Source organism: Ruditapes philippinarum, unplaced genomic scaffold (genome assembly GCF_026571515.1).
Source record: "Ruditapes philippinarum isolate M1 unplaced genomic scaffold, ASM2657151v2 ctg4013_1_1_1_1, whole genome shotgun sequence".
Taxonomy (NCBI): domain Eukaryota; kingdom Metazoa; phylum Mollusca; class Bivalvia; order Venerida; family Veneridae; genus Ruditapes; species Ruditapes philippinarum.
In genome coordinates, this window is record NW_026860216.1 from 47,262 (window position 1) to 75,155 (window position 27,894).

The 27,894-nt window shown below is 31.4% G+C and overlaps 1 protein-coding gene across 1 annotated transcript; it reads left to right on the forward strand.

Annotated features, from left to right (window-relative positions):
- Nucleotides 1–4,032: 4,032 nt before the first annotated feature.
- LOC132759274 (CD9 antigen-like) lies at nucleotides 4,033–21,049 on the forward strand. Its single transcript, XM_060751016.1, has 9 exons — nucleotides 4,033–4,750; nucleotides 9,596–9,679; nucleotides 10,349–10,397; nucleotides 13,780–13,832; nucleotides 17,035–17,109; nucleotides 17,715–17,783; nucleotides 18,661–18,747; nucleotides 19,251–19,337; nucleotides 20,064–21,049. The coding sequence occupies exons 1-9, from the start codon at nucleotides 4,694–4,696 to the stop codon at nucleotides 20,133–20,135; spliced, it is 633 nt and encodes a 210-aa protein (XP_060606999.1). The 5' UTR covers nucleotides 4,033–4,693; the 3' UTR covers nucleotides 20,136–21,049.
- Nucleotides 21,050–27,894: the final 6,845 nt, after the last annotated feature.

Consider the following 27,894-nt stretch of genomic DNA (forward strand, 5'->3'; position numbering starts at 1 on the left):
ATGAACAATGAACTCGATACTGATGGCAATGAACAATGATTTCTGGTTCAACGTGGTAATGGTAAAGGCATGTAAATGAACAATGCAATTCTTTTGAGAACATTATCTGTTATATGTTGTTTCTATTTTGTTTGATTTTACAGCGCAACAACAAAAATTAGGTCATATGGCGCCGAGACAGGAAAAGTGATTTTGGTTACCTTATGTGTTACAAACTTAAAGCAACACCAGTGGTTAAAACCACATCACCTGCTGGAGCTAAGAGATGCATAGACTCCAGTAATTTGAACTCATTCAGTCGTCGCGTTTTACGATCACGAAGGGATTAACGTTGGCTGCAATTCTGATACCTCAACCTTTAAGGATAACCCCTAAGCCAATAGGGGGATCTGATTTATAGAGGACATTGAATGAGTGAAAGTTCAATACTGAATTTATTGCACGAGTTGAATAAAATTATATTATGCGAGACTCACATATCCAAAATAGAGACCGTTTAAAGTGAAAAAAGAGTCATTATTCATTGACGCGCCTATAGTATAACGCTTACATTTAGCGCGTCTTTACACTATGTTTGTATAACGTTAATGACGTCACGTCAAAATATATGCACGGCCGTGCAATACCATATTTAAGGAGTCGCAAAATCGGCACGGGTCTGTGATAAATTGTTTTAGTTAACGTTTTGAATGTGTGAATCATTATTTACTTGTAAAAATACTATCTTTGGTTATCATGAATGATTATAATAATATCACTTGCCTCTCCCCGCTGAAGGTTTGAATCTTTTCAGAGACTTCTTAGCAATACTGATAGCAATAGCAATACAGCTATCTTATGGGATGTCTGTTGTTTACTTAGATGCCCACTAGTGTCTTGTGTAATGCAAGACGGGGCACCGGATGTCTTCCTCCACGATTAAAGCTTGAAAGTCATTAAATGACTGTAAAAGTGTCGGTGTTACTTTCATTTCAACAAAACAATCAACCTATGATATTGGAATGGTTGTGTGATCCTCTCCATGGCTTTGACTAATGAATATGTTCGTCAACGTATATATAACATTGAATACTTGATTATATAAATTTCATAAAGTTCGTTTGATCATTTACTATGACTTAATTAATTTATAATATATTTACAAAAATAGACAAGATATAAATTCACGGTACACTTATTTTGATGCATAGATGTTGGTTATTGTTTGTTTTCTTTGGTGGGCGGGATGGTTGTTGTGTTTTTCTCTGATTTTTTACTATCTTTCTCTGAATTCATTTGCATTAAATGTAAGAGTGAGTTACTTGCATAAAAGCGTACAACAGGATATAGCCTTAGATGACTGTAACAAGAAAACTGTTCGCAAATAAATAAATAAAAAATATTAAAATAAAATTGCACGTAACTGCCCACCACCAATATAATAGATAAATTTCAAACACAACAAATAAATCATATTATTACATATATTATATAGGCAAGATAGATGCACATAGAGTAAACATTAATTTTTTCAACTGTTCTTTAAGATTTGCAGATACGTCAAAAACTTTTGGGATGTCTACTGTAATCTTATTTTAAACAATATGCTTTAGAGGTAGGAAGATACCAATGTACTAGTATACTGAAATCAGAAAACCAGTCATACAAATGTTCAAAGAAAACAATACACTATTGAAATTGTCGCAAATAATAAATCTTAAATTGAACATTTGAAAGTCGAACAATCAATCGATTCTACAAAAAAGAAACCCTTTGAATTTCATCTTTAAAGACCATGACTTTATGTATTATGTATCAACAAGTTAAAGAAATCAGAACTACTTTTATTTTTTTTAGAAACCCTACGAGAAAGCAGCATAGTGTCACGCAAATTCAGTAAACGTGCAATTTTTCATATGGAGGCTTAAATTTAATACAGAACTTGAGCAATGAAGTTGAATTCTAATCTTAGTGTATATAGAGGAAATGGAAATTGAAAATCAGAATTCTATTTAGCATTTGTACAAAAACTTACATGACGAATATTCAGTGTTAGTGCATTTTTCTAACGGAAATGAATTAAATATACAATCTGTGGAATGAAATAGTAAGAGTTTAAGACGGGAAGTGGTTGGCATTTCCCGACTGTCAGTGCAGGACCGGGTCGGTCAGCACATGAATGTAGTTTAATCCGGCTCTATACTTTTGACTGTTTTAATTTAGTTTATTTTCAATTTGATATGATCCAAAACTGATAATGGGCTATTCTGAAACTGAAAATTCGTTCAAGTCGCTTTAAAAAAATCAACACGCTGAAGAATAATGTTAACTTTCATAAAATAACCGTTGACAGTGTTTTTGGATTGTATACCCTGTTGGCGTGATCCCAACCATGTGATTCAGATGAAGGGTATAAGTTAAAAGTAGTAATTTATTGGGTTTTGTTTTTCTTTCCGATTGGTAAAATAATACATCGGGCCTTTTTTGAAGTTTCAAACGTTAATTTATTAATATCCAATTTGGACGTTTAAGTCTAAATTTATTTCGGTCCCGGTTAAATAAATCAATGAAACAGTCGCTGGCAAGGATTCATTATAATGTCCCATATGATATTAGACTCACATATCTACCAGGCTCCTAGATTTAATATAAACTTTCAGTTTGAAATATTTTATCACATTATGAAGTAAACTTCCTAATAGCAATGTCAAAGTACGTCTTGGGACCTCTTTCATGGTTTTATCTTATCAAAAAACAAATAAATTCTATTTACCGTCTGGTTGATTTTATTTATTTCCAACGGCTTTATTAAACTAAGTATAAAGGTAAAACTATGTATTTATATTTGATATATTTATCATGGTTTTAGACCTAGGTATTTTAGATAAGAAAATGTATCACAGTTCAACTTATAAATCTTTGTAATTGACATTTACTTTAAACTTAGGTGATTTTCAAACTAGAAACGTGCATTTTGTTAAATCCTATACATTTCGCTAAATAATTGTTTGCTTTATAAACATATTAACTATTCGAAAGTCACTTTTCCTGTTATATTTTTATATTGATCTCAAAAAATGGTAAAGTTTTTATGTCATATTTGAGATTGAACACTCAAGGTTTAAGGCCAAATTGCCTTAATATGACAATTCTTGCTTATATTTATTAATTACAAAAATGCTTTAAGTACTATTGTGCATAAAGAGATTTAATTTACTTTCAGGCATTTTATATCCTTTAAAATCTACTATATGTCAAAATATGTAGAAATCGCAATTATCCTTAATAAAAGGCTAGAAATCTTGTATACACACGCACAAACAATACGCAGGTCAAATAACAACGTGCAATGACAACAATTAATTGTAATACTGCATGTGTATAAAATTATTAATATGAAGTGTGAAAAATAAACAATCGTAGAGACAATATAGTGTACATTTTTATTGCACTTGTCAAACTATAATAGTTATCAAGCTTAGGGTGAGCGAAAATCATACAAACATGATATTTTTTAAACAAAAAGAATAAGTAAAGTTTCTAAAAATGGTAAAGTTTTTATGTCATATTTGAGATCGAACACTCAAGGTTTAAGGCCAAATTGCCTTAATATGACAATTCTTGCTTTTATTTATTAATTACAAAAATGCTTTAAGTACTATTGTGCATAAAGATATTTAATTTACTTTCAGACATTTTCTTTCCTTAAAAAATCTACTATATGTCAAAATATGTAGAAATCGCAATTACCCTTAATAAAAGGCTACCAATCTTGTATACACACACAAACAATACATTAAATCACGGGACATAAAACAAAAGTTCTTACTTTTACGAATGAAACTTGGTCTGTAAATTTTATTAGTAACACGAGTGAAAACGCTTAGTTAACATAAGCAGTATAAAAGTTATAACTTGTCAACTTTTATGATGGCATTTGATGCTGTTTATATGCCAGATAAGTCTATGTGTAGATGATATTATGATAATACAGCATGTATTCAGCATGATACTAGATTTTATGAAGTTATATCAAAGTTTTATCAAAATGTTTACTAACAACAATAAAGCTTTTGCGATTAAACCATTAAGAGGTATGGAATAAATTAATTACTGCTCTGGTAAAAATTAATTACAGTTTTTCGTAAAGGAATGCAAGAGTGTCTTATGTAAACTGAACAAATATCTTTAAAGCAAAAAAAAAGCGATGACTTTTTGGTGTAAGACTTAAATTTGAAGTGGTTTCAATTTTACAAGATAACAGAAACCAAAAGATTAATTTATCATCTCTTTTTTATGTAAATAAAACAAACTTATTGTAACAGATTTATTCTTCTTTTTTTTTCAATGTAGGATAAAGTTCATATTCTTTATCAAAATACGGGTGATATTTGTTTTAATATTATCAGAAGATTACTCGTTTGTGCATGTTATCTTCAAGACAACGAGGAGATAAATGTCCACTTCTTCAAACAATAGTCGCAATCTTATTTGTTTGTTAAGGACGTGATTGAGGAAAATCTTCTTATCATAGTGAGCACTGCGCATGCGTGAAGTGGAAATATTGAAACAATTTCGATCTTGGTGTTTGACAGTTTGTCGAAATAAACAGAGATAAGAAATCAATGAAGATACATTAAAAACGGGATATAATATGTGAACTTAAGTTTTTGAAAATACGTTTGTTTTGAAAATCTTATATTTGAGTGAAAACATGGGTGCTTCGGGATGCTGTGGGAAGTTATTCATGGGTCTAAATTTCCTTATGTGGGTAGGTATTTATCTATTTTTTAGCGAAATAACGATTATCATAGAAATATTTTTTAGTATTTTATTCTCTTTTATCTCTTAAAGTCATTCTTTGATTCCTTGTTCGTGTACATTACTTCACGATAAGTAAGAGCCGCTGAAGATGCTATATTGGTATAGCGCCTGAAAACTAAAGAAAAATAGTTATAATCAATTCTTTTTTGACATTTTACTTTCAGCTTTTTTACTTTTTATTAAGGACATTTAATAAATTAGGTAAATGATTGAGTATTTTTGAAGCTGCCAATAATTTGACTAATTTTCTCTCCTCGTGGTATTAACATTGAATACAAGTCTGATCGTTAAAAAGGTAAAAATATACATGTATGCGCTTTTACCATTATCCTTATATTCTATCAAAGGTATCTGTTAATTGTCCGTGTCTTATAAAACTTTGTAACATGAAGCCCGTATGTTTTGTAGGACCAATGACGATGATTCTATCAAGAGCTCGTCATAATATATGACGTAAAATCCCCTATTAAAGATTTTATCTACATCGAAAGTAAATCATAAATACCGCATCGAAGATAAATCATAAGTACTGTAAAAAGTAGTCCATGTATTAACTTCTCATGATGAAATATTGTTTTGAAGGTAAATAAACGGTATATAATGCAATGTAAGTTTAGTATTTTTAATGATAGAGGTAACAAAAGACTAAAACTGTATTTATAAAGAACTAGGGAGTAGAGTAGATTAAATATATCTTATATCCGTATTTTACCGGAAAACGAAATACAATTATCAATTTAATAGGTTACCCCAGTTTGACTAAATAGGGAGCAAAATAACCCGTATTTATATCCAGGGAAAATACAAGCGTCTATGTCGGTTTTTTTTTCGCCGGAATGGCATCTGTCTCAACGAAAGAAACTGTTCGCTTTTAAAGGTAGCCTGGCAATAAGAAGTGTTGAAATGATTGTATGAAAATAATATTGATACAAAGGTCAAAAGCCACTGTTGATGGACATATTTATCTGTTATTTGTTATAAATATCGGCGCGAATCTCGAGATTGTTTGCACAAATATCACGAACATTATGTTGAAGAGGAACTCTGATTTCCACATGCAGATATTTAACCTAATTACAGTTTTCTCAAGTAAAAGTTAATATGTTTTACATTTAAAAATACTATTTAAGATATGTTATAATATTTCGTTTGTAAAAATAGGCGATAATCAAGTTTATTCCGTAACTTTACGTTTCGTTCGCAATCGTTCGATATGCCCCGTCTTTTTCCGCTACTATCTGACCAGCAAAGCATAAATATGACAATAAGAAACAAAATTACTTGTCAGTTCATCACATTATAAATACATAATGTGACACACATGCCTAAATTTATACGTGTATAGAAGAAAAGAACATCTCGTAATAACATTAAGGTTTTTGTTGCTATATGTAGTTTCTGTGTTGCCATATTCACTATCCGTGTTGCTATACATGTATTTAGTATCTGTGTTACTATATTGAGTATCTGTGTTGCCATATTCAGTATATGTGTTGCTATATTTAGTATCTGTGTCGCTATATTTAGTACCTCTGTTGCTATATTTAGTACCTCTGTTGCTATATTTAGTACCTCTGTTGCTATATTTAGTACAAGAAACATCCATTTTATTGATAAATTAAAGAGAAGCTAAATGTCAGATTACAATGACTGAATGATATGTGAACATCAAGTTGCGAGCTATGATCCGCAAAAAAAGTATTATTAGCAGATTTGTTAACACTAAACCCTGCTGCAGGCAACTGAAACTTCCCATGCTGCCAGTGTAAACCAATGTCAGCTGATGCACACATGGCGTCTGGCTACTATTAATTCAGTTCATATTTTGAAATTTCTTTATAATGATAATAAGCTTTGTGCAGGTTGAAATATGACCAAGTCTATCTAAGGTATTTTAGGTGGTAATGGTTAGTATATATCACACAGAAGACGGCCATCAACTCTGGTATTACTGTATGTTAATTGTTCATTTGTGACGCGTACAATAAGTACAAAACTCTTCATATTTCAGAGACATCGTTATACTTTTATCTTGCTATCAATTATTCTGTTTGATTTCTCTACAGTATTGATAGCTCGGCTGATTATTCTAAGACCTTGCCAAATCGATCACAATTAGTATTTAGTGTCAAGGCAATTTACTCAGAAAAAATTTGCGAGAAAAATGCTACGCATCGTTAAATAGTCCGAAAATCAAAGAATACATTTTTTTCTCAAATCAGTTATAAGAGTTCCAAGTATTCTGTCCATTCTGAAGAAAATATAATATGTTTGAAAAGATGATTCCTTTGTAAAATATATATATATTATTCATTTTTAACTGAAATGCTTTTTCTTTATTTCATTTTCCGCAAAAAAATACCTTTAAATAACAACCTTCACACGATTAAGCAATTGCCATTTTAATTAATATCTTTTTGGGGCTTCTCGCATAGATTTGTATGAAACTTTTCACAAATTGACAAACTCAAGGACAGAAAACATGTTTGTTGGCACATACGTGACTGAAAATAAATAAAATGTTGAGGCATTGTTTCAATATGTTTGAGATAGGTACAGACAAGTGAATGCAAACATTGACACAAATGTTACACATGTTTCACATCTAGTACATCAAATAAGATTACATTCTTTCACAACAAGGTCATTGCTCTTAAACAAACGAAGTTTCATCTTTATGTTTAAGTGTGACTTTTCAAGCAACGTCCCGTTGTTTGTTTCTATGGCGTACTATTTTTAGAAATTTTCTTTACCGTCATGACTAAAACCCGTATAGCACATCTTGTAAAACATTATCGGCCTGTTGACGGAGAAATATGTCACTTATATCCGTGCGTAATCATACTAACAGCGTGTGTATGAGACACTGGCGAGTTAATTATTCATTCCTTTATAAAATAAGAGCTTGTTACTCAGTTTGTTTCGAAAGTTACGTGTAATTGATTTGTTTTAATGTTCTCAATCACGTGATTATTCTTGTCTATTTAAAACAATATCATTTGTTTGTTTGTTTGATTGATTGATTGATTGATTGATTGATTGATTGATTGATTGATTGATTGATTGATTGATTGATTGAGTGATTGATTGATTGATTGATCGATCGATCGATCGATCGATCGATTGATTGATTGGGTATTACGTCACACCGACACAGTATAGGTCATATGGGGAGGTTTTAGCTTTTCTGGCGGAGGAAAACCTCAGGTGCCCTTCCATGCATTATTTCTGGCATAAAACGGCACCTGAGTAGAACCACAAACGTTCCGTAAGCTAGCAACCAAGATAGCAAAATCATTTAATACATAATCAAATTAAAGTAACTGAAAACAAACAGACTGATTTGGGGTACATGATATCTTAAATTACTTTTTTCATGAAAATATTATGAACAAATGACTAGAAGAATACTATTATTAACGAAAGTAGTCTAAAACAGCATTTAAAATATAATGATTTTATCCCTCGAGCATATGCCAGCCGTGAACAAGGGCCACCTTTCCTTTTTTCACCTTGCTGGTGGTGGTGTTGGTAGTTTTCACTCCGGATCACGGCGGTAAGCCACATTGATTTTACCAGAGCACAGTTCAGCCGCCCTTTGCTGGCTTTCGTTCACAGCTTAATTATAAAAGAGAAACATTTAATGTTCAAATCTATCCAAGATCGATCATACGTTAATGGGAACAATACAGTCTTACAGTTTAAAATACTTTTATATATTTCATAAGATTTTTGTAATTCTCAAATACCCTATGGAATACATAAAATATTAGCTGATCGAAAGTTAAGCTAAAACATAGTTATAACCACATATTTTCTTACAGTTACAGAAACATATATTACCCCATTATTATTTTCTTTCTTTCTTTTTTTTGTGACACCTTTTTTTGTGACACCATTTTGTTCTTTGTAGAATATTTAGTAAAATTCCTCCACTATACTGTATGTGTGAAAAAATGAAAAGGGAACGTAAATGCAAACTCTTTTTTTTTTAATTTTCTTTAACATTACAAAAATGAATTCCATAATCACCAGTCATATTCAGTACTTGGTCATAATGACATGAAGAACGCTTTGATGTTTTCTGTTAAAATAGCTTTCATACGTTTCATAAAACAAACAATAAAGGATAAACAAAATTACAAGCTTAACGTCGTTTAACAAGGAAAACAGAGTAAAGAACAAATTGATTATTTGATATTCAATGGATTGTATCTATAGTTATCTAATTAAAGCACTTGTTTTATATTCTAATTATGAGATTTGAAGACGAAAAATGCCAGTACTTACAACATTCTGAAAAATATTAGTCTGAAAAAGTTGAATTCTTTCACAAATGACCAGACTTCTCTCTGCCAGAACAAAACCGGTAATCTGATAATGAATCTTTAAATAATAACTCTCTGTTCATTGGTTTTGACTTAACTGAATAATATAAATTATGAATACTGTATACCTCTGAGCAACCGCATCTTCTCGGCCCTTTCCGTCTACATCCATTATGCGCTCGTAAGATTCCGGCATATTTCGTTACTTGATGTATTAGAATACAGATGTATTAAGCTTCGATATGACTAAGCGCCTCACATTTTTTGTAATAACTTAATTATACGGAAAATGACGACTATTGCCGAGTTCATAGACGCTAAGGCCTAAAATAATAAAATAAATAAAAAAAACTGGCATTGGTCGCGGCATGGAAAAACAAACATAATTTTAAGGCTAGCCAAATGCTATAAACGAATTATAAATCATTCAAGAAATGAAATTTATCTTTTTTCTAATTTTGCAGTTGATCGGATTTGGAGTCGTTGGATACGGTGTTTGGATTCTTATCACCACCGGAAATACCAGTAACTTCCTGTCAGGAACGCTGGTAAGGAATATTATTCTATAAATTATGATAAACCTACAAAATATATTTCATTATGCATGTATTTTTAAAGGAACTCAACTGAGGTCTTAAAGTTTTAAAGTACAAAATTTGAATTTTTTTCACATTTATTAATCAACTGGGATCCTAAGCAAAAGATAATAAAGAATATATGATCAGAATTGAGTTTGACATCAACCTAATTTGGATTAAAAACGTTTTAATGCTTTTAATTTCAGATCATTTTGCTCAACTAAAATCATTTTTCTTGAAAAGAGAGTGAGCGAAAGATTTGAAATAGTGCACATAAGCCATATTTCCAGTCCTATACCAAATTGTATACAAAGCTAGAAAAAAAATATATCCAGTCCCGACTTGTTGAAAATTCTTAAAGAAGTCCTCAAAAAATGACTTCATACTTGCCATAATAATTGTGTATTTCTGTAGTCCATATTTATTATGCTTGATATATAATGTTTACATATTTCTATGTTTTGTCTAGAAAATAAGGAGGTATTTGAGGATACGAAAAAATAATTATTCTTAACCACGAGTCAGACAAAGCAGCAGGTGTGGTCGTCATGTGATAGAATAGCACAATGTTTGACGTCGTTTTTACCAAAAAATTGTGTTTTATGTTTCTTTATGTTGTTGTTTCTTCTTCTTCTTCAGATATTTACGTACGCGTTTCTAGGAATTGGAACCTTGCTTGTCCTCACAGGTGATATATTTATTTAAGCATTAGTACTTAATTTCAAGTAGAAAGCTACTTTTCGGTTAATGCAGGTTTGTTCGGTATTGATAACAAGAATAATTTCCATTCTAGGCTAGGCATTTTAGCCAAAAATAAGACCCAACCTCAAACAAATTCCTTCAGAAAAGATATTTACATATTTGTTATCTACTATATATGTGTTGCTACAGGAAAAAAGTCCTCAAAAAAATTCGAAGTATAAAATGCTAAAAATGTCATGTTTTGAAATCATGTGTTTTCAATTAGAAAAATCTGTGAAATTAAATAACCCTGATATTCTACGCAAATATGGTCATTAACAAAGTAACACATTAATACACAAACATGCTTTATTTAATCCAAAACACTTCAACCAATGTTGATTACATTCAAAAAGTCGCAACACTGCATAATCTATACATCATCATTTAGACTGCTATAAAACATTACCCCACCCACTAATGATAAATATTTTTTTTACTTTAAGTCAGATTCCATTAAATATTCTTACAAGTTAGCTCTACCAAGAATAAAGTTGTATGAATCTATCTAAATTTATATTATAATTCAAAATTGTAATACATTTTATACAAATAATTTTTATTTATATACATTGTATTTGCATTTCTGTTCTGAAAATCAATCCTTCAAGTAAATATCTTACCAATGCTAAACTTTACCATGGAAGTTTTGTAAAAAAAAATATTGTAAAAAGTCATTTTAAAATAAAATGAATCTTCTGAATGTTAAGACACTGAAAAAACACAATGTTGTTTCATCATTTTTGTCACCGAGGCCCGACTATCCATATAGTCTGACAACGATACACATGTATAAATACATATTGCCCTGCCCTTGTTCAATCCTGAAATAATAAATCCACTTTTTCGGCCGGTGCTGTTGAAACCTTTAGCCTGCCCTTTTCACAGAGACACATTGTTTCGCATCTGTAAAATTGTTACAACATAAGATGATAAATAAAAATGCGAACTTTTCATTCTGCTTTTAAAATAAAACAATTTTATGTCAAACTGAAAATGTAGGTACTATGAAAAGCAAGATAGGATTGTGCTTTTAGATTTATATTTTTATATTGAATTATCTTCAAAAATTCATACATTAATGAGGCACGTTTAGCCTCAGGAAAAACGTGCCTCAGCTTTCTTCTTTAGAAAATATGTTTCATGTTATATTGTTATAATAATTTAAAGCGTGTAAATTGCCTATCGGCTGAAATAAGCGCTAACTATGAAACATCGTAATGTGCCATATAAGTAAGAAATACTGAACAAAACGGCACCTATACTTTCATTGGAAGTTTTGGTCGAGTGTTTAAGGTCACTGACTTCAAAACACTTGCTTCTTACGGTGTTAACGATGTAGGTTCGAGTCCTGCTGGGTTTTGGAATCTATTATCTGACATAGCTTTCCCAAACTAGCTTATAGAATATTGGTGGTTCTACGCGCTAAAAATAATACCTATGTCACACTTTTTCCTTCACCAGTAAAGCTTGAAAGTTATAATATGACCTGTAAAGTGTTGATGTGGCATAAAAACCAACAAACAAATCTCTGATCTTTGTAATTCCGAGAATGTAAGAAAACTGCAGTTTTGGACACTAAAAATAAAACACTTTTAAAAGAAAACCATTTAACTTTTACAAATGTGAATTCCCTTTAGAAAAGTTATATATGCAGTAGCACACAAAATTGAATCTGGTACACCAACTGTGTATTAAAAATATAGAGGGTTTTCTTTGATTTACCTGTTAATTGCTTTTCAAAAATGCTGGATCTTTTCAAACAGAACCCATTTAGCCTCTCCTAACTTGGAAATATGGAAAACTCTTGCCACATCCAATCAACGGATTGATTTATGTTCGCCAAAATATAAAAGGCTGGACTCTTGCTTAATATTGTCTTCTGCAATCAACCATCCCATACTATTCTTAGAAACGGAGATACTATATCTCTACTCTATTCTTTAGTACTTTGTCATAAAAAATAATCACAAACTCCTTTTCAATATTTATTTTTATTCAGGTTTCACATTTTAAGAATATAAGAAGATTTGCTTGTATGAAACATTCTCCAATATCTGATTTGATATCTAGCGGGTGCATACATGTATATAACCGAAACTTTAACAGGAAAGTTGTTTGTTTAACCATATTTTCAGACTAGCCCGTATCCAACTGCAACCCACCCATGAATGTTGCAACTGAGTCTAACTCTAACACCAAACGTTACTGTATATCCCTGTTAATAAAAGATCCTGTAACAATATTTTTATGGTTTTAAATCATAAATATGATGCTCAAATTAAGATTTATCAATATTGTAGGTTCCAAAAAGCATTATTTATAAAGATATTACCGAATTTAACATTTCATGTAAATAAAGGGAGGTAATAAAAAAATTATTTTCTATAAAGTTTAAGTCAAATTTTACAATAAGAAATGAATGCATATATTTTAATGATTACATATAATATGCACACATATTTGCAGTACATATTTTACATATTCTTCGATGTTTGAAAATTGTTTTATTTGCATAATTATGTACATATATATAATTTCACTTAGTGTGGTTTACCACTTTGATCACAACATACAGGATCTTTAAGTAGATATAAACAAATGAAATGTTTTATTTATGTTAATTCCGAAATATGGTTCATTTTTTACCAGAAAAATGATATAACACTAGAGCAGTGTTATGACGTTCTCGTGGTATATTCGTTGCCACTCTTTAAAATAAATAAAACTATATGAAATATCTTTTATGAACTATATAAATGGTAAAATTATGTTGTTTCCAAACTCTTATGGTCGATTACCGAAACAGTTGTATCATAGAATATCTCTGTTATTAAAACACACACGAATGTTGTACAGATACATAATAAAAAGTCCCAAAATAAACTATTATACCTCTATCTTAATTTGTAGGTTTTCAACCGTTTAGCAATGTTTTTGGCGCATGTCCCATTCGCTCTGAAAGAAAAGTTCAAAAATACATCCATGTATGTTTGAAATTCGCACAATTGTGTTGTCATTTGAACTTTCCAGCTTTACTGGTGGAGGAAGACCTCGATGTCCTTCCTTGCATTATTTCAGACACAAACGGGCACTAAGTACAGCCATCGACGTTCTATAAGCTAGCTGGATAGCTTCCTCATATGAAAGAATCCAAAATCCCGAGAGGGACTCGAACCCATAGCGGTCCGGGGCAAGTGGTATGAAGTCAATGACCTTAACCACCCGGCCACGCACTGTTTAACTCATTTTGATTGTGACGACTATGCTGTGCATATGATGAGACGTAACTAAACTATCTGAATTGAATTGAATTTATTATATTCTAGGACTCCTCGGATGTGTCGGGGGATGCTGTGAAAGTACCTGCTGTTTGAAAGCGGTAAGTGATATATCTTCAATGTCAAAGGTAGAACGCGACACTTTGCGAACTTTCGAGTAGCATCTTGAAAATTGGCATGCAAAACCTTGACCATATTTCTGATAAGGTACCGTTGATTTTATTTCAATAGTTTCAGCCAATTTTTGTACACACGGCGTCAAAGCCCGTGTACCGAAAAATTTGAGTCGGTGACCCCCTAATTTGTTTTGATTTTTGACTAAGTATACATTTTAAAGGACGTTTAAAGGAAAAAAAATCAAAAATTTCTGGAATTTTTAAATAAGCCGCTTTAAAGTCGAAAAATGCGGCTAAACTGAACGTCAAATTTTACACCAAATTGACAATTTTCTTTCCATTTTTCAAACATTTTTTTTTTCGGCGTAAAACGATAAATTTTATATCAGCTTAAAGGAAAAAATAATTTCCGTCAAATGCTGTAGAAGATATTTTGTCCGTCAATGGCGTTGAAATACCTGTAACAGTTACCAAGGATACGCAACGACGTCATGTTCAAAAACGGGCTTTGATTGTCAACTTTGACGCCGTGTGAACAAAAATTGGCTGGAACTATTGAAATAAAATCAACGGAACCTAATCAGAAATATGGTCAACTCGAAAGTTCGTAAAGTGTCGCGTTCTACCTTAAATACAATCACTTTTTTAAAAATAGAATACTTTCACTAGGAATGTGCACGCCAGTGTTATGAATTCGAAACAATGGTAGCCCATTTTCAGCATAGGGTGTTTGAGGTGAAGGTGTGTACATACAGTGTTAGTGTTAAGCTCTTTTGGAAATGGACACTTAAAAAAAGTTCTGTATTTGTATCTTTGTAAATTACATAAAACTACTTAATATTTATGGATTTGAGTAAGCTCCGGAAAATATTTTTGACCATTTTCGTTTATCTACTTAACGTCACAAACACTTACATGCATGGCATGTATTGCGGTATCGTGACATTTAGGATAAATGCAACAGTAACTCACTAAACAATTTACATGTGTTTAAGTACGACATTCCTTTATTACCTATACAAATCCACACTACATATTTCGTTGCATGGAATTTATATTCATTACCAGTGTTTACTTTCTGTTTTATTCAGCGTTCTTCATGTTCTTCACGTGATTATTTCCCCGTCTGACGTCATGATTATGTAACACATAGCAAAATAAATCATGGCTTATCTATATCAGGTTTTAGCATTTTGGATTTTCAGGAATTAACACCCTGAAAGCTAGTTCATTACATGATTTATCAACGAGAATTATTTGTTATTGATGGAAAACAAATAGCCGTTGATTCATAACATTTGTACTGAAAAGCAATAAACCGTTTGTAACGCTTTTGAGATAATTGTATATATTATTATATTATAAATATAATTCTTATTTATTCATTTATTTATTTAATAATCTTTTGTAAAAACAATAAAACAACTTTAAACAGTATTTCGCATGCGAATACGAGGTAAAATTGACAGAAAATATATATTTCCTGTCAATTTTACCTCGTATTCGCATGTGTAATATTGTTTTAATATATTTCCTGTCAATTTTACGTCGTAGTCGCATGTGAAATATTGATTTAAGTTGGGTTTTTTTACAGAAGATAAAAGTTAATTTAACATTAAGTTTACATATATATGTTTAGAATTTTTACCGCGACTTTGAGTGAATGATAATATCTAAATGTTTATCTAAATCAGCAGTAGTGTATCTCTTTTTTTAACCTTTTATATATCTAAATTTATGATACAATATCTTTATGTAGGCCTTTTAAATATCTAAGGATATACTACAAACGATGTTAACAATTTATTCTATATATAGCGAAATAATTTAACTAGTTTTTCAACAACATTGTAAACATGGGTCTCCTCTAAACATACTGCCGTTGTTTACATAACCGCGTGTATTATCCTATTAAATATTAATATTGACAGAATTAATATGTCTTGAATATTCATCGCTGTACATTTAAATATGTATAAAAACAGAGGTAAATAATTCGAGTTCATTTAGAGTCGTTGTTAATTAAACAGTCAAATAATATATACGACTTATGCATTTGTCTGTTTAGAAGTGACTGTTTATGTCAAATATACAAATAGAAAGGAAACTGTGTTATCGGTAGCAACCAGCATTTTCTGACAGTTTGGCCTTATATTTAACTCTTGTAGATTTTATTTTAGTATTTTGACATTCAAACTTAAAAAATAACGATTATATATTCAAAGAAGGGCAAGACCTTTTCCTAGATTTAGCAGGGACTTATAATATAAACATAGCACTGTGGCTTAGGCAAACAATTTACTGTTATTATAGTACAAGAGTATAATATTCAAATAAGTTGCTTGCACAAATTTAAAGGCTCTCAACTGAGGTTCAAAAATCTAAAACAGTACATTTGCGCCGTGTCACGACAAAACCAACATAATGGGTTTGCGACCAGCATGGATCCAGACCAGCCTGCGCATCCGCGCAGTCTGATCAGGATCCATGCTGTTCGCTTACATACCCTATAACAAGTAAAGAAACTGATAGCGAACAGCCTGGATCCTGATCAGACTGCGCGGATGCGCAGGCAGGTCTGGATCCATGCTGGTCGCAAACCCATTATGTTGGTTTTGTCGTGACGCTGCTCATTTGAAAATGTTTCATATTCAAACAGGCCACTTAAGATAAAAATATATGAAAAGGATAATTAAACCTACACCGAATTAAATTTGAAATCGAAATTAATTGCAATTCTTATCCCAATTTGAGTTTAATGCGTTTAAACGCTTTTCATTTTTTTGGCCATTTTGCCAACAAAAAAAGTTTAATCTGGAAAAATGAAGAGAGCAAATAATCTGAAATTCTGCACACACGTTATTGGTATATAGAACGTCATCAAATGGTTTAAAATATAGTGGAAAACAATGCACAATTTAGTTATTTCAATAAAACCTCATTTTTAAGTTTATTTGCACTAGACATATAAATGCTTGGGTTTTTGTTTTCAAAAGTTTGAAGAGGCCTATTGTAAAAGGTATGTGGTAAATTATAAATATTCGCGTAATTCGAATATTTTTATTTCTATTTTACCGTATAAATCTTTGAAAGAACAATACTTTTATTCTACAATGTATATTATAGTGTGTAAACGGTTAAGCTTGCAATATAATTATATTTTCAAAAGTTTAAATTGTTATTTCAGTATATTGGATTCATGACTTTCATACTACTTATCGATATTGGAGTTGCTATTGCTGGTTACATGGAAAAAGATAACGTAAGTTTTTCTATCATAAAAAAATTGAGTAAATGCTATTTACATAGCAATTATTACATCTCCTGGCCGCCATTTTGAGAGTCATTTCCAATAGATAATAATTATACCCAAGATAAGATAAAAATCTTTATAATTCTATTATCTTCATGAAAACAAATTAAAATGTTTTGCATATTGGTGCTATAATAATATTTTACTTCATATGTGTAAAAAAATTTGACAATTCACCTAAATCAGCTATTTATATTTTTTTCATGTTTTGTCAATTAAATCATTATGGAATATTGACCCCCAACACAGCTGCCACTTTTGGTAAGTGGGGTAAATATAGTAAAATTTGGGAACTATCTTTAGGGTATTACATCCATCAACAGTTCTTAAAAATTCGGTGGACGTCCGACACATTCCGTATCTTATAACATTTGCAAAGCGTTTAGCTGACAATGTGTAATATTGACGCTCGCATACGAATAACAAATATGAAATAGTGGACGCTACTGATTATTTGTGCATACTATTAATATTCTACAGTTTGCTTAATAAAAATGCTATTTCTTTTACTTTGTTTTTAAAGGTAATCTGCATTTTTTTCCTGTTTAATTTAGGTTCTTAATCTAACAGAAAAGTTGTGGGACGAATTGAATGAGGATACAAAATTCCACATACAAAAAGAGGTAAGACTTTTGTGTATTTAGTTTTATTCTTTTCTTGTCTCATTGCAAATTGCATAAGAAATACTTCAGCCACTTAACAGTCATATTGACTAGTTTGAAAGATATGTGATAATAGTTTTTGTATGAAATTTGCTGAAGTTCGAATCGTTTCCAGTGTATCAAGCCATCTATCTGCTGTATGTTCTTCACAAAAAATATTTGTATGAATTCAAAGTAATATGTTTGGATATAAGAGTCAATGGGCAGATAGAGGAAATCATTGCTAAACGGTAAAACCCTTATTAAATAGCAGGGTAATATTTTGTCTCGGATTATTTTATTCTATTGACGTACAATATTCATGTATGATACATAAGAAAGAAAAGATAAGTTAGATATACATGTAGTTCTATTTCTTGTATTTAATGTAGAAAGGAAATGAATTGTATATGTAATATTGAATGGATCGCGTTAAAACGCTGTAGAATTCATTGTTTTAGATTTTCCTGTGATATGAATCTCATTATCCGTTGTAAAAAGCTCCAAAAATGTCATAAATTGAATCTTTCTGAAAAATACATTAAATTATCGGCACATGTCGTACATTCAATGTTTCTTGCAATACTTATCCGTGTATCACGATTTTATGTATTTCTTACGTGACTTTAGTATGTCTCACGTGCTTTATATGATATACTGTACGTATTTTATGTTTTTAATGTGTCCCTGTGCATTTTCTGTTCGCATTAAATTACGTTTTTTATATATTATTTCATCTTTTCATTCTGTGATTATTTGGAGATTTCCCATGGGGCTTTTGATGTGAAACGTGTATTTCTAGCAGGTGCCCAGAAATCCTTTAGTGTCATGTTACACGTTCTTTTTTAATATATTTTAGCTGGAATGCTGCAGCTATAACGGCACGAGCGAGTACACCTTACCACTTCCGGACAGCTGCTCAAATGACCAGGGCGAGCAATTTAAGGTAAGTATAGATTTTCTTTAATATATGTTTACATTTCTCCGTAAAAATTTAGAATCGATGCGATAAATCTGTCAAACTTAGTTTTTTGTGTGTCACGAAACATCCGTTAAATTATTGTTGTGATTCGGACTCATTTAAACTTTCAATTTCATTTTATTATGGTTGGATTGTTATGTATTGGTAAGTGTTTATTAGTTTGCATCAACAAAATCAAATTTGTCAAGAGCAGCGCAGCCGCTCGTCCAATCTATCTTAAACACTTATCAATTTAGTGTTTTGATTATTTTCATAAACAGTCGATTTACTAAACTTATTTAAGTCGCTTGCCCAGAAGTTCTACTGTTTGAAATTATTTTTTTGGCGCCGCTCTTGACCAATTCAATCTTGTAAATGCTTACCAACGACCACATATACATACATCAAAATACTTACAATTTTACTTAAGAATAATATTGTAAATGTAATGATATAAAATGACTATCGATTGTTTCTTTGTATTTAAGACATTTTGCAAAGACGCAATGGAAGTTTGGGTGAAAAACAACATTCCAATTTGGGCTTCCATGGTCGGTGGCATTGGCTTTATACAGGTATGTTTGTTTAACTGACGTAAACCCCGTGCTTATATTAAGAAATATTTTCTTGTGTAGTTTTTTCTGCTTCCTTTCTCCAATTTTTTGGCGGGGGTGTATTCATTAATGATATGGTTTTTTTCGTATTCCAGTGTAATATAAATAAATATGTTTTTCTTTCGTATTCCAATATAATAACTAAATATAATTATGTATATAATGTCAGTTCCCTATTCCTTATTCCTTTTTCAAATAAGGAATAAGGAATCAGTTCCTTATTCCTTTTTCGAATAAGAAATAGGAACTAGTTCCTGATTCCTTATTCAAATCTAAATAAGGAACAGCAGAATTAGTATTTATATAAAATAAAATTATGGTTGATCAGACAACTAGAACGGTTTTTTCTTTCATAAATCTGTTGAAAATTGCACAAATCAATCATCAAAATCATAAAATAAAGCATCCGCATCGACATATTTTTATATAATATAATTCACTTTCCTATCAAAACAAGCAAATAAAATGCGTGTAGACATTCATGTTGTGTACCTTTATGCATTTTCAATTCTCGATCTAAGAACGTATTATGCATTTCTAAGTTCGTTTTAAATGAAGTGTTCTACTTCTACAGTTGTTTTGTTTTATGATGTTTAATTTATAGGGGCAATGCTTTAAACGTTAAGTCAGTTTTGCAACTGGATCTTGTTTACAGCTAAATATTTTAATTATTTATTTCTCCTTCAGGTTTTGGCTACTATATCGTCCTGTTTAACGCTGAAAGCTGTTGAGGACGCTATGCGGGTTGGAGTTGAATAATGATAGCTACACACTTACAGACAGTTGTTTTTGGTGCTTGGAAGTTACGACAGTTGATGACGTCATTTTTTTTTTCACCACTCCTACGTAAAAATTGTATATTTTGTAAAAAAAAAAATGAAAATAGCTGGTCAGGGATTTTCTACAAAAAAGAAATTTCACGTTTATTTAAACTTAAATTCCATTGGAATTTCGCTGACTTATTGTATAAGTAAATCACTTGAAAGATACAAAAGGGACCAGGAAAACTTCAAACAATTTTGATTTACTACTACTTCGACGACGACAATCAGTTAATCATTTTGTGAATTGTCATCTTTAGCGTTTGCTCTTTTAGCTTTTATTTTACTCTTGCGACTAAAAAATATCTTCCAAAGTATAGTTAGCGAACAAATTAAAATTTATCATACGTATTTAAGATATCTGGCTAATATTAATTTTAATTGATAGCCTAAAGAGTGTTTAAATGTTCTTTAATGTTTCTTTTATTTTTGTTACAGACTTTTGGGGGTTATGAAAATGTTAAAGGTGACTTGGAAACTTACATGAATATTATATTAGGTGTTGGCTTTATACAGACTCCCCATTATTCCAAAATTATAACTTGTTTAATAATAAAGCAGATGGTGTTTTTATTGAAGAGAATCTTCATTTAGGTAGAAAAGTTTTATGATTTATGATTTGTTTAACCTTTATAGCACTAAAGGGAAGTAATATAACAAAAACTTAATGAACTGTCATACGTTAGAGTTAACTGTCTTGATAACTAATTTATTTTACAATTTTATTGCATTTTAGGTACCATAGAAAATGTTTAGTTATGTCTTACCCACTCTTAAAGAAAGTGGTGTTTTCTAGTGTTAAACATTGATGTGATTATAAAGAAATTGCCGTCCATTCTTTTTTTCTTTTTTCATATGAGCCGCGTCATGACAAAACCAACATAATGGGTTTGCGACCAGCATGGATCCACCCAGCCTGCGCATCCGCGCAGTCTGATCAAGATCCATGCTGTTCGCTATCAGTTTCTTTACTTGTAATAGAGTTGGTAAGCGAACAGCATGGATCCTGATCAGACTGCCCGGATGCGCAGGCTGGTCTGGATTCATGCTGGTCGCAAACACACTATGTTGGTTTTGTGACGCGGCTTAAATGTTGTTGAATGTTGAAAATGAGATTTTTATCTGTTTCTGTATGTTAAAAAGATGTAAAATATAAACTGTTCCCTTCTTAGCATCGGTTGTTTTTAAAGCTTTCAGGCCTTTTCTGTTCATCAAAAATTAACTCGCTGACAGTGCTGATCAGACTCTTCACTGTTAGTAGTTCATTTTTGTACTTTAATACTGAATTCCCTTAAATTTGAAATGGACTGCTTGAAATTTAAAGCAGGGTTAATCCATTCCATAAATTCAGCAGTATAAGATAAAAAAAATTTCGGCGAACAGCTTCTTTAATAATTGTGAATTATTTTAGCTTTTTTACATTTATACATGTATATTATAAAACTCATTAATTGCCTTTCATATAAAAACGTTCTGTTCTTCACCGGATTTTCCTTTTGATGAAATAAGCTTCTGTGAATGTTCATGACATTTTTGTATTTATAAAATTGTGTTAACATTTTGTGATACTGTTTTTTATATTTTGGAAACATTGTTTGCAAGCTATTTTCTTTTCACTTTTTAAAAAAAATCATCTTTTCGTGCTTCCTAGTTTGTTGGCGTTTTTTTTTTTGTGATGCAATGTAGTGAACGTCCAGATTACATTTAGCATTTGATATGAAACTGCTGTGAACAATTGATAAACATTGTGAACATTCCGTCCAATTTGCACTTGTTAAAATACATACAACCTATGGAACATTATTTTTTACAACTGACCAGTTATACATTTATTATTTTTGTGCTAAAAGTGCCAAGCTTATGAATTTTTAGATTTCATATCATGTTGTGTAATGTCATGTATGGTGTATTATTTAAAAAAAATGTATATAATTCAAATCAAACATAAATGTTGTTTCTGAAAAGGCTTGAGCTTTAGCATAAAGTTTGCATGATTTTTGATTGTTAACATTTTGATAATAAAATTCTGAACATAAAATTTTCAATTGCTGTATCCTTATTTATTATCTTATTGGGATGTAGTGGTTGATTCGACGTGAATGCGTTTTACAAAATGTTTTTAATATTTGGTTTTGATGTTAAAATAATTTTTGTTTTTGTAAAAAAAAAAATAATGTGTAGCAAGCTCACGGACCGTCGGTCGGTCGTTCTACTCAGGTGCCCACTCGTGCCATAAATCAGTAGTGGAATGTGGAATTAAAACCTCCGTGGTGGAGGGGTTAGAGTCGATGACTTCTAATCCAGTTACCTTTCTGGCGTGGGTTCGATCCCCGGGAGATGCTTTGGTAGTTTAGCGCTGAGGAAGGTAGTCTAGTATACTGGTGTAACTCTCCAGGAACGATGATTAGGAAACTACCAGCATATATGACTGAAATACTGTTGGGAAAAGGCGTAAAATAAAACAAACAAACGGTTGGAATTAATGAACACAATTATGTAAATAAGACTGAACCTAACTAATGATATTTGCCTGTGGAGAAGAACGACAACTTCGAATGAGAATATACAATTTTCCACTGTGATAACCTCTCTTTGAAACACCAGTGAGAATCATTGCTTCCAATGTATATTAGTATATTACATATACCTGAAGAGAAATGATATAAAAGGGGAAAAAAATGTTCCTTTTTTTAAATGGAATTGGAAGTTAAAGGAGTTCCTATGAGGTCAACTAGCCTAAAAACAGAAAACTTATAATTCTTACATAGATTAAGTAAAGCACTTTTCCTTTTTTTTTCGTTCGATTCTTAGCCAAATTTGAGTAAAAAGCGTTGCAACGCCTTTCATATTTAAGTCATTTTGTAAAAAAAAATGATAAGGAGGAAAGAATGATCTGAAAATTTGCACACAAGTTATTGGTTCAGACCAATATCAAATGGTATACAAATCTAAGACATTTCCAGTCCCGTCAAGTCAAAAACCCGCAGTAGGGTCCCTTTAATGCCGTGGCTATATTAGAGTCTCAATGTCAAAAAGTATATCCAATGAACTCTGTCCAGTCTATTCTGCATAAAGACGTCTTTCTTATAAAATGTTTCCATAATTTAAAAATAAAATAGACAAAATCTAATAATTTGACATTTACTTAGTTTATACAGCCTACTACGCTTTCATAAAATGAAAACGGGCACTAGTCTGAAATAGATAAATGTACTTTCATTAAAATGATCTACACGATGATATTTCGACACTTTATAACATTAGACTATAATTGCTTTTTAGAACAATTTAAATTCTAAAATCCTTTTAGAAAAGGGATATGCAGACTTATCAAATATAAAGTTAGCTGTGTTTCATTATTTAGATTTGACCTGTATTTCAATAAAATATAAATAAAGTATGTCGTTATGATGAGATTTTACTGGAAATGATTGCTATCTAGTTAGAAACTAATTATACATGTATATAAACTGTAAAGAAACAACTGGACCCTGTCTTGCGATCTTTTACGAGGGACATACTTTAACAACAGCGAAATTTAGCCATGACTTGCATGTGAAAATACATTTATTATAATAATACCGTTGGAAAGATTATTGATGTTTCTAACCAACAGTCTATTTTCGCACGATTTGCACGTGCAATACAATTTTAGCAGGTCATTTAAATACATGTGGTTTGGTATACTGGTTGTAAACATGGCTGATCTGCATTGTGATTTGCGCGACCTTAAATAAACGCATTAAAAAAATCGATCCCCGGGAGATGCTTTGGTAGTTTAGCGCGGAGGAAGGTAGTCCAGCACTGGTGTAACTCTCCAGGAACGATGGTAAGGAAACTACCCGCCTATATTTAACTGAAATACTGTTGGGAAAAGGCGTAAAATGAAACAAACAAACAATAAGACCGTTTTAGACAGGTTATATGGCCGTTTGTTGCCAACGGCTAAGCTAAGGTTTTGTTGCAACCGTTTATATACCATATAACCCGTAGAAATCTTCCTTACAGATTTTTAATACAGCAAACATCTTTTTTTATTGAAAAAAATGGTTTCAACAAAAAAAATTGACAGCATCCGTGTATATAAAGCTATATAACATTTAGGATTATCCAATGAAAAGCAACGCTACAAACGTGCAGTATTATAAAGTTTGTTTCTTGCATATCAAACAGGATTAACTACCGTTTATACCGATGCTAAAAAAAGCCTGTCTAACACCCCCATGTACATGTAAGACAAGTCGCGCGCTTTAGATAACGTCATTGCCGTGCGCCATTTATGAATGAATTGGGTTCTCAGGAAGACGTCATTGGCGTCCGCGCCGAAGCGCGGCGCTCTTATGGAATGAGATCAGATTTTGTGAAAGGGCGACAGCAACTTCTCGAGCCTTTTAGTCGGTCATAATAAAAGCCGAAAATTCCGATCGGTATGAGGGTGCTTGATTATTAAATAAGAATGAAATGTCGCGATATGTTACAATGAATTTTCGCAATGCAAACATTTACAAATGAAATAACCTTTTCCGTCAATAAATCGCGCTCTTCGGGGTTTTTTATTTATCATTTTGTAGTACACAGTCGGTTATCATGTCATGGTATGTTATTGTTGTACATGTATCCTAGAATGATCAGTTGATGACCTAAATATTCCAAAAACCTATTTATAGATATATCTTTTTATCACTCCTATCGGTAAATGCCGGTCTCTCCCGGTCTATTTTGACCAGGATTTACTAGTGACCGGCGAATAGTACCACGTTTATTGTCTGGTCTCTCCCGGTTTTGGAGTAGATGTTTGATATCGTTACAATTAGAAAAAAACAACAATAGCATGTTTCATTTTATCTATATGAGATAAAAACAATAAATATGTACACGGATTTATATGTAATATAAATCCGTGATATGTACAATAATTGAGAAAAAGGTACATTTTTATGGTATTAAAATGACATTATCAACTTTGAAACATTTTATTTAATTATTCAATTTGTTATCCGTGTTTAGTAAAGATGCCGAGGAATTATTCAAAGTTACAAATTAGATTTTATGAATTATTCAATTGATCGATAATTTAAAAAATGATAAAGAAAAATACAATGTACATGTACATGGTTTAAGAATAAACAATATTATATATTGAAAGATAAACCATAATTTACTGACTTTTTCCAGTTAAGCTTTGACTTATAATCGTCGGTCAATATGACAATTGAATTCTTAAAATTTATTTTACAATTTTAATAAAAAAGAGTAGTAAAAACTCAGTATTAAAATAGCACATAAAACACAAAAAAGAATAAAAGCAAACAATATTCATAAAATTTGTATTTTTTTTTAAATTAAAATTAATAGATATTACAATTATTGTATAATAAACAATTATGCTCAACATGATCAACATGGTAATATAACCAGTGTCATATTTTTACTAACTTAAAGTGTGAACAGATACCTTAAGGGGGTCTTCGCTAATAGCGATAACATGTACATAATAAGGGACAAATGTGTGGTACGTGTTGATCATGCGTTACACATATGGATTATAAATGATTGCATACATGTATATCCGTTGCTATTAATAACCACGATCATAAAGAAATAACAAGTAATATTCTAATCTCTAGCATGCCAATCAAAGTTCATAATGAACAATGTCTTTCGTCCGCTCATTCATAAGTGGTATACATTTCTGGTAGTTTATAAGAATATCTTGTCATCATATGTGTACTAGTTCATCTTCACTTGCTGCATTTCTTGCTTGGACGCCCTTTGATGCTTTGCATCAATGCTTTTCTTGTTTTACCATTATGAATGAAGTGGTAATTTCATACGCTACTATAAGAAAAAAGTGCGTTATGAGAATATCAGTTTTCGTGATTTCTATTCTGAAAATAATTGATATGTAATATGCAAGAAAAAGAATCAAACTTTTCGTGATTTCTATTCTGAAAATAATTGATATGTAATATGCAAGAAAAAGAATCAAACTTTTCGTGATTTATCCTGAAAATAATTGATATGTAATATGCAAGAAAAAGAAATATGGAATATCTTGCTCTCGGGTAACTGTTAAGCGGCAACTTACAGCAGTAAACAGTTAACCTCGAGCTAGACATTCCGGTCTGTACCGGCAGCCAGTGTAAGATTCTTATAATATATAATCATATTGTTTTAAACACTAAAAGAAACCGTTTCTCTGATGTCAACGTAAGAAAAGTGTTGTTCTAAATTTAAAAATGCGTAATGTCAAGTTAAACCCTCACAATAGACATAAATGGTATCGGGACAACCGCGCTGTGTTGCAATCGAATCCACTGCTTTCTGCGTTGTAATCAATTTTTGTCAATTCTTCTATAAAAGGCAATAACAATTTTCAAAAATTCCAAATTATGGTTGTTTTGGTGCAAGTATTATACATATGATGTAATGCTGGTGCATTAAGGGGCCGTTTTGCACACAATTGTACGTGTTTTTACCTAAAATAGCAAAAGTGGCGTCCCCACGTCAATCTGTACTTAGTGTCAAAGTGTTAGCAAAAATTGCAATGAATTGTACCGTGTGCTTGTAATAAGTTGGAAACGTACAAATGTGGGCTCCAGTCTCACTAGGTGTTTCCGGTAAAACATTAAAACATAATATAAAATGCACTCATAAACTTACCGACAGCAGCAAACGGCCATATTTTATCCACCGCTTCTGCGACGAAATATCCATCGCGACTGATTCTGCAAAAGCTATGGCCAGTGTGATAATATTTTCATTAATATTTATTATTCTAAATTCCTTAGTAAGAGTTGATTGCACAGTCCCGTAGCTACTGCCGAACATAGTTTATGATGTCCGCAGTCAATCGCCTGCCACTTTTCAACGTCTCTCTCGGCGATTGAAGTCTCCAACGTCCTTGAAAATTTCTTCTTTCTGCCTTGTCCTTATTTTTCTCTCCTTTTTTTTTCAATTTCTCAATAACCCTTTCTTAATCATTTATTTCAATCAAAAACTGTGCTGTGGCTACCTTAACCTTTTCCCTTTTTCCATTATCCACTTTGTGTTTTAGACAGTTCCTTACTATTGACACAATTTCTTATTGATCGAATTTCGTGACGTTCCGACGGCATAATTTTAACGCGAGTTTTTCTTTTACAAGTGACATATGAATTGTGATTGCAAAAATAAATGTAGTTAAAAGTCATTTTTCTGACAACATCAAATATGGCTCATGACGTTTCGGCGTATTTTGAAATCTAATTGTGTCATAATCTAAAATATACGCTTCATAAAGCGCCGATTGTCAACGCAAATTTATGCACTGCGCCGGTATGCGTTGCCATGGTTTTTTAATTCGCTGTTACGTACTCAAATTAGATAAGGTATATAGTTTTCCGATTCATTGTGATATATAAAAATAAGTGATAGTTTGAAAAATCTTAGTAGGATAGCATAAATATATGGTATAGCATATAAAATTAGAGTTATACAATATAAATATTAGATATAGACCGAAAATCAAATTTATTGAATATTGCAACGTTTAACACGCCATATGCGACACTCGCTTTATGGCAATTTATTGTCAGTTTTATTTCATACAAGCATTTTGGAAGTATTCTTTTTAATTTAAATCCAAACAATATTTGTTGCATTAGATATATAGCTTTATACGCCTTAAGGACCCGAATTAATTGGTGAATATCGAA